Below are 8,146 nucleotides of genomic sequence, written 5' to 3'. Positions count from 1 at the left end.
AGGCTGTGTTACCGGTATTGTTTTATTGTGTGTGCCATGAAACCACCTTCCAACGAATGGGAGGAACATAAATTTTTAAAAAAAGGTTTTTAAATTGTATTTGGAATTAACTGTTGCTGTGTACTAAAATCCTCTTGTTACAAGTCCTAAATAAAAAGAAAACAAAGCACACACCCCATAACCCCCCTCTGGTAGTGTCTTGAGGTCGCTCTAGACCTGAGCTTTGAATTTGGGTGTGGGGAATGTCTTTTTCAAGTAAGCCTATAACAGGAGGAGAAGAATTAGTGGACTTCCAGAAGAACAACACACAATGGGTGACAACTTTAAAGGCAGTGGGGGAAAGGGGAGGGAGCAGATGCAGCTTGAAGCCCAGTGAATTTAGCATCAGGAATAGTAGATTGTATTTATTAGATTTCTAAAACCCCCCCCCCTCCCCACCGAGGCAAAGACCTTGTCTTTAATTCCAGTGTGCTGGAGACAGACTGTTCACTTAGAGGCTTTACTGGCATGGGCCACTTGCACACTGTTATCTTTGTCACTCGTTTGTCCCTATTGCTTTGCCCCTCCCCCCATTTTCCACATGTTTTGCTCCCTCTGGGACTACTGGAGAGCAAAACACATTGGGTTGGGGAGACACCCTGAAGCAATAGGGACAAAGGCGTGACAAAAATGACCGTGTGGAAGTGGCCGTTGTTCGTAAGTGCTGTGGAGCAACCAAGGAGGTGGCGACCTGTACCTGCCCCATGATTGTAGCCCAGGAAAACTTGGGAGGGGCGTGGTTGGGGCCATTCTTTTATTAATAAAGGCAAAAATGGTGTCTGGTGAGAGGCCGTTCCCCACCTACCCCCCAAAACCCATTTCAGTGGGTCAGCATGTACTTTTGAGTTTGCCATAGTCACATCACTGTTGTCGCCTTCTATATCACGTTGCCAGTTAACGTTTGCTTTCCTGTGGTCAACTGATTCACACAACACCCCCACTTTCCCTTTGTGGGAAACAGGACAGGAGGTCAGTGACTGATTTAGGAAGCTCTTCTCCACAAGGTTCATCTTAAGGATGATAAAATATCCCACTGTTCATGAACAACCTACATAGCAAAACTTGCTTTAAAGATTGAAGAGTGAAATCTTCAGCTTACCCAATTGCTACACTGCTTGGTCTTCACGCTAACAAAACGATATTCTGGTCATTTGCTGTAGGAGGCCACTTTTCCTAGCATTGCAGCTAGCAGATGCTATAAGTCAGTGATGGCGAACCTTTTAGCGACCGAGTGCCCAAACCGCGACCCAAAACCCACTTATTTATCGCAAAGTGCCAACACGGCAATTTAACCTGAATACTGAGGTTTTACTTTAGAAAAAACCCATAGATTAATTTAAGATGATCCAAACAAAGTAAGGAAAGCAATCCCAAATGCTTTCATTGACTTAAAATTATTTGGCAGAGAATTCGACACTTTTATGATGGTCTGGGCCTGGCTGGGGCGATGGCACGCGTGCCCACAGAGAGGGCTCTGAGTGCCACCTCTGGCACCCGTGCCATAGGTTCGCCACCACTGCTATAAGTGAAGCAATCACAATTTACCCGGGATGGGAATGGGTCCAAGTGGGCACGTTTGAGGGCTCCACCTTCCCATACGCACACACAGAGCTGGCGGTCACACTTAGGGCTGTTCATTGTGCCGATTTCTGTGGGATTGTTGAAACAATCCCCTTGTCGGCTCGGACAGAAAGATTTAGGGGTGAGTTCAGAAACCCCTTCTGCAGTCAAAGCCCGTCTTAGGATTTACATGCAGGCAAGCAACAGACTGCAGCTGGAATTCTCTTCACACGTCCCAATTAATGCCAGTTAGCTCTGAAGGGGAATTTTTCAAAGTGGAAGTGAGCGGGAGTTGAACGGAGCCTGTCATCAGATAGACAGTTACACGGGTGTAGCTGTTGCTTTCGGCAGAAGGCAAATCACTCGGGTGAGAACAAAAACCAGGCAAATTTAACTACATCTTTATTGACTTGTGCATATGCCACAGTATAATGATTTCTATTAGGTACTTTTGTCATGAATTTATGTCGTATTTCTTCTCCCATGCTTAAAAAAGTATATTTATACATATTTATAGAATATTTTATATATAACAAAGCTCTTGTTGACCATAAATTATCACTCATAAAGAGCTTTGCTTTCTTTCTTTCAAGGGGAAGGACAAAAGGGGAGGCAGTCCCACTCAAAGAGAAAATGTGCAATTTTTTTCTTCTCCTGTAAAGCAGTAAACATACGAATGTATTTACAGCACTTTGCACGGATCTGCTGCAGACAAAAAACATGGTTGTGACATTGGTGTGTTACATGTGCATAATCATGTCCATTAGGAGTTACCGACGCCAGATACGAACACCTGTAAGAACAACGCTCAGGTTCCCTCCCAGGGTTGAGATGTACGTAGAACAGGAAAAAGCATGTCAAATACATATCTTGTGCTACTGCATCACAAACAGGTATCTTCCCCCCCCCCCTTACATGACATACAGATCAGGGCACAACAACACACATTTGGGGTGGGGGTGGGGGCTGAAAGGTCAGGCCGTCAGGTATCAGAAATGGTTTTTTCCTGGTCTGTGTGACGAAGCTGCTGCTGGACTAGACAGTTGAGAGTTCTAAACAGGCTCTTGGTTGCCAAGAGCACAGGACAAAGGCAACCTCCATGCCCCCAACCCCCCATTGTGGACTCAAGGCAACGAGAACCATCTTCTTTCTGGCAAAGCCGTGCTCTGCTTGCATAAGGTTCACAACGGCACCCATACAGAACAGCCCGGCAACACACAGAAGAACGTAATCCAAGCACAACACTCCCTGCCACGGCATCTGTAGGCCCCGCGTGGGCAAACTGATCTGCTTCTGGAGGCGAGGAGAGGAGAAGGGAGAATTCCTACACAAGCAGGGCACCCACAGCTGTGCTCCTTGGCATAAGGTGTGTCTCACTCGTCTCCTTTCCCCATGCAGCCCTTTGGGGGGGGGGCATTTCTAATGCATAGCCCAAGCGCTATGGGGGGGGAGGGGTAAATCCTTCTTAACCATTTCTGCTCTTATGTCAGTACTACAGTCTTCAAGCCTTGATAAAAGTATTGTCCAGCGTGGAAGAGGCATATTATTTTACTGATCTTAAAAGGTAGGCAGAGTGTTTGGTGACAGACGATTCAACTCCAGCACATCTAAGTCACAAATATTTTCAGCACTGAGGAAACCGCTTGCATTGAGCAAAACACGGGACGCCATTTAGGCAGGTGAGAGAACGGGGCAAGCTACTCTCCATAAGAACAAGCTGCTACTTTGCAATCCCGTTCTAGAAAGCAAGGACGCTTGTTAACAATGTGTACAAAACCCCCAATGGATTATAATGTCTAAAATTATAGTATTCTGCCTCAATATTTTGTTGTTTAGCAATAACTAATTTTCACTAAGTGTCCTAAAGCAACATCAGTTTGGAAGATCCTCCTTGGATTTCCCCTCCCACCTAATTAAAATCTGGATCAAAGAAATGCAAATAACAGAGACAAAGATAACATTTGTGTTTAAACAGCTATAAGCGTGGTCGCTTGTTTCTAAGGAACTCTTTAAAAAATATTCCTTAATTTGGAATTCAAAATGAAACGTCAGCTTTTGGACCTAAATACAGACATGCATCTAAGGGCAGCAGCCACACAGAAAACCCAACAGTTCTGTTCGAACTGAAGCTAACTCGGCTGCCCCGGTGTGCTTCCGTGCTTCTTGCGGAGATCACATAGGCAGTTTTATTAAGGCCAACAGACGGAAGTGACAGTGGCCGAGAGTAAAGCGTCACACTGGGGCAGGATGAGTTAAAACCTGAATGGGCAGAGCGCTATAGAGATAACGTGCCAGAAAAAAAATCTGGGATGTACTACTTTTTTGGGTAAACAGTTCTCAAAAGAAGCCAAGAGCACCAGCAACAAGGCCATCTCTTTGACCCTGCTGATGTGGACTACTTAGCGACATCCACTGGTGCAGAGACATGCATGGTCCCCAGAAGTTATTACTGAACGTGGACTTTTGTCAAAAGCAAATGGTGGTTATTCAGTCTTGGCATTTGTTTAGGCCACCTGGGAAGAAATATCGACCCCCCCGAAGTACCTGTTCTAAAAGAACAAATATGTGGGGTGATGTGGGCAGATGTACAGATCTTACGAACCAAAAACAGCCTCTTATTTCCATGACCCAAGCTGCACTTAGATGCGTAAAAAACCCGAAGTGCTCTGTGTGCCACCCTAATGACGTATGATCATTCTAACGGCCAGGAATTGATTCGAGTGGCAGCGGGAGCAATGAAGTTTGAGCACCAGTGCTTTGTAAGTAAATTGTAACTCTACGATGCAAGTCAGATACACTGAGCATGCTAAAACGAAGTAATGCAAATGGTTTTAAGGACACTTTATAAGCACAAAAATAGAAGAAACCAAACTCTGAATGCCTTGAAAGATACGGAAAAAGTGCCTTCCAACAGCAGAGCTTTAAAAATGCACACAGTGGTATATTCTTATTGCTCAAGTAAACGATGTCAAAATAGGAGAATTACACCTGGGGGGAGGGAAAACAGAAGCCGATTCAACGATCAGACAAGACACATTCATTCATGTTCTGTATTTAGGATCCCCCCCCCCCCACGCCAAGCTGCACACAGGGAAAAGATTCCACCTGTTTCTAAGGAAAAAACTTCAAAATGACCCTTAGTTGGGAATTTTTCTTCATAATACAAACAAGGCTCAAGACAGACCAATTTTTAGAAAACTCGTTAACTAATTTCTGCTATCCATCTCTATCTTACGTATTGTGACGAACTGTGTAACGGGGTGGGGGGAGATGTTAAAGAGCTTCAACAGCCCCCTTTAAAACATAAAGCATTTTTCAAGTAAAGAGCAAATATTGCTCACTGCAGGCACACTACACGCATGATATGAAACGAATGATTAAATAACACCAATCTGTTGTAATAGCCAATAATGACAGGTATTCCAAGTTATCCCCTGTATGGTATACATAATACTTGCTCCAGAACTTGGGATTCCTCACCTAGTGACATTTCTGAGATGTTTCTGCACTCAGCACTCCACTTCTGTCACACGTGCTTTGCATGAAGAGCAGCTTGTGCTTCAACCAAGCAAGGCACCCACACAGGGCAGAAACCGGAGCTTACGCCATCGCTACCCCATCCGGGCCTACAAGAAGACAGCTTTTTGCCTATTACTGCAGCCGTCTTCCAGCTGCCCAGATGTGGTCTGTTCCCTTGTGGAGCACCTGCCATGCTCTCTTACCAGGAGTACATTCCAGCTAGCTGATCTCACGAGCCAAAAATGGCACGGAAATGAATGCAGTGTTTGCGTGCGCAACTGTACACTTAAATGAAGCTTTTGTCTTTAGTAAGAGGTTTACGTGCACCAGCTGTATGTCGCCACGTTGGTGGCTAGCACCAAGTACCTAACAAATCTAACAATCTCTGCTCGGCACATCCCAAGTGCTTTTGGTTAGGGATGAGAAATGCATTGTTACCATTTAAATGCAAAAAAGACCTGTGTGTTAAAAAAAAACCAGGAGTCTGCACACACTGTTGTCCCTCTAAAGGAAACCCACCGAGTTCAGTAGGACTTACTCCGCCACATGACAAGGATTGCCGCTTCCCAGTCTGAGCCTGTGCACCTCTACTCAGAAGTAAGTCCCAACGGTACCCAATAGGGCCTGACTCCCAGATAAGTGTGGATTCGACTGCAGCCTATAGTGTAAAGAGTTGCGAACTTTGGAATATTGTGAATTCTGAGTTTTCAAGGAGAATGCCTTTAGTCTGAATATTTTACTCCACCCCCACTGTACAGCGCCAGGTCTTTGGACTTTGGGTGGACTTCACCTCGACGGGAACCGTGACCAGAATGTTTTGGTAGGTTGCGTCTGTATTTTCTTTCAATCAATTGACAATGTACAGATACCATCTGCCAGCACCGTATACCCGTCACCAACTGCGAAAAGAAGTTTTTCTGATTTAAAGTGCCCCCTAATAATCTTCATTTTTAAAAGGTAAAAAGACTTTTTTAACTGATTTAACACAGCAATCCCAATTACTGGTAATATATATCTTCAGTTGACTGAAACAATAAATACAGATGTACAAAAACATTCTGGTTAGCCTCTATCATTGCAATGAAATATTTCACAATATATTATATACCTACATTTATAATACATGCACCAACATGTCTCACGTGGACAGACAACAATTCACTTTCCTGAACTGCAGGAAAGAAAAAGGTTAATAAAAGGTTTTGGTCCGATCCGTTAGAAGGAAAAAAATTATAATGGCCCACCCCTCCATCCCGAACAACAGCTCTTTAGGACTGATTGTGAAAGGGAATGTACTCATTGTCCGTAGTGATTGTTGCAGTACTTTTTAAAATCTTTCTAAACCACGGCTATTGGATAAGACTGAATACGGCTGTAGCGTGTGCGTCTGACACGTTTTGCAAGCAACCCACACCGCGTTCTAGTTCTCTACCCCATCACCAGTCTCGAGACAGCTTGGTATTTTGATCCCTTTTTGGAGGTGCTGGGGGCGGGCCCCTCCGTAACGTTGCATAGCCTGATATATGAGCGCCTCCAAAGTTGCTCGTCTTCTGCTTGTCTGTGAGCAGTTCTGGAGGAGGCGGGGGCAAAGCCATATCATCCATGGTAGCGGTTGGCTCAGCCCTGGAAATCCGGGCGGAGGAGAGGGAGCCGTGTCGAGTGATGGACTTGCGCTGCAGAGTCCTGTTCAGGTCAGCCAGGAAGCTGGGCTGAACGCTAAGGCCAGACTTGGGGGAAGTGGGCACTTGGGGACTGGTGGTCACCTGTGATTCTGCAATTTCTGCCTGTGTGAGCCGAGTGCTGTCATTGCGTTTGGGGCGTGTCGGAGGAGGAGCTTTCTTCCCCGATGATTTAGACCACGGTTGAGGCTGAGGATTGACGACAGCAACTTTTGGAGAGGTATTACCTGAAAACACAGCTGGGATTTCTACTGGTGGCAGAGGAAGCTCTATTTCAGGTGGTGGAGGAGGGAAGTCTGAATCCGATGGAGGAGAAGGAAACTCTTCCACGGCACCCTTCCCAGAGGCTCCCACGGCCGGTGCTTTCGCCGAGATTCCGACTTGCTGAAGAACAATAGGCAGATTGAGCTTTCCGGGCTTTGGAGGTGCGGCAGGGGGAGCTGCAGTCTCCTTGGAAGGAGACCCTGAAGGTTCTGGCGGGTGTGCAAATTTGCTGACCAAGGCATCCACCGAAGGTCTCTTAGATTCATGGTATTCTGCCGAGCTATTAGATTTGATGCTGGAATTGCGCTGAGGGGTAGGGGGTGGTTTCTTTCCCCCTGGACTGGAGGTCTTGCTAGCCTTTTTGACTGGAGAACCACCTGACTTCTCTGGGGTGGGAGATACTGCTGACGGAGCTGGGGATGGGGATGGCGGAGGCGGGAATGCGAGGCTACTCTCAGGGGGAGGAGGCGGGAAGTCAGGCGAAGGGGCTGAGCTGGGCTGCCATTTTGGCTTGGCTTTCACTGCTGGAGGGGACTGGGGGGGAACACTCAGAGGAACAGGCTTTAAAGGTTGGGGTTCTGAGGCTGGCAAGGGAGGTGGAGGAGGAGGAAGGGGAAACTGACTGGCTATCTGCTTCACAACCGATGGCATGGGGGACTGGGGGGAAGGAGGAAGCTTGCTGGAGTAGCTCTGCTGTTTGGGTAAAGTGGGCGGGGGAGTAGGGCCTAGTGGGGCAGGAGCTAATGGAATATGAGGAGTGGTGAAGCTTGGCTGCTTCTTCATGGCACCAGGAAGCGGAGCGGGTGCAGGCGGTGTGGGGTATGTCACTACAGGCGAGGCAGCTTTTGCACTGTTTTGTGTAGGCAGAGTCATGACCGGCTTAGGTGGTGCTTGTGGAGGTGGGGGCGCAGGCATTGGGGGAGGTGGGGGTGGAGAAGCAGCAGTGGCAGGTGGTGGCAGCTGAGGAGCATTCTGATGAACCTGGTGGATTTTCAGAGGTGGTGGTGGAGGGGGCGGTGGGGTGAACTGTGGTACTGATGGAGTGGAGGGCACTGGCTTCATGAGCTGTGCCATGGCTGAGCCCG

The 8,146-nt window shown here is 47.0% G+C and overlaps 1 protein-coding gene across 1 annotated transcript in view; it reads right to left on the bottom strand.

Annotated features, from left to right (window-relative positions):
- Positions 1–4,535: 4,535 nt before the first annotated feature.
- Positions 4,536–8,146, bottom strand: part of RAPH1 (Ras association (RalGDS/AF-6) and pleckstrin homology domains 1) — a 101,147-nt gene continuing 97,536 nt past the window's right edge. Inside the window, exon 15 of the mRNA XM_015407506.1 lies at positions 4,536–8,137. Within this exon, the coding sequence (XP_015262992.1) occupies positions 6,555–8,137 (1,583 nt within the window). The 3' untranslated portion in view covers positions 4,536–6,554. The remainder of the gene's footprint in view (positions 8,138–8,146) is intronic.

This window comes from Gekko japonicus, unplaced genomic scaffold (assembly GCF_001447785.1).
Source record: "Gekko japonicus isolate JY-2015 unplaced genomic scaffold, Gekko_japonicus_V1.1 scaffold870, whole genome shotgun sequence".
Classification (NCBI taxonomy): domain Eukaryota; kingdom Metazoa; phylum Chordata; class Lepidosauria; order Squamata; family Gekkonidae; genus Gekko; species Gekko japonicus.
Note: the sequence above shows the minus strand (reverse complement) of the source record. Positions and strands in the feature narration are given on the sequence as shown.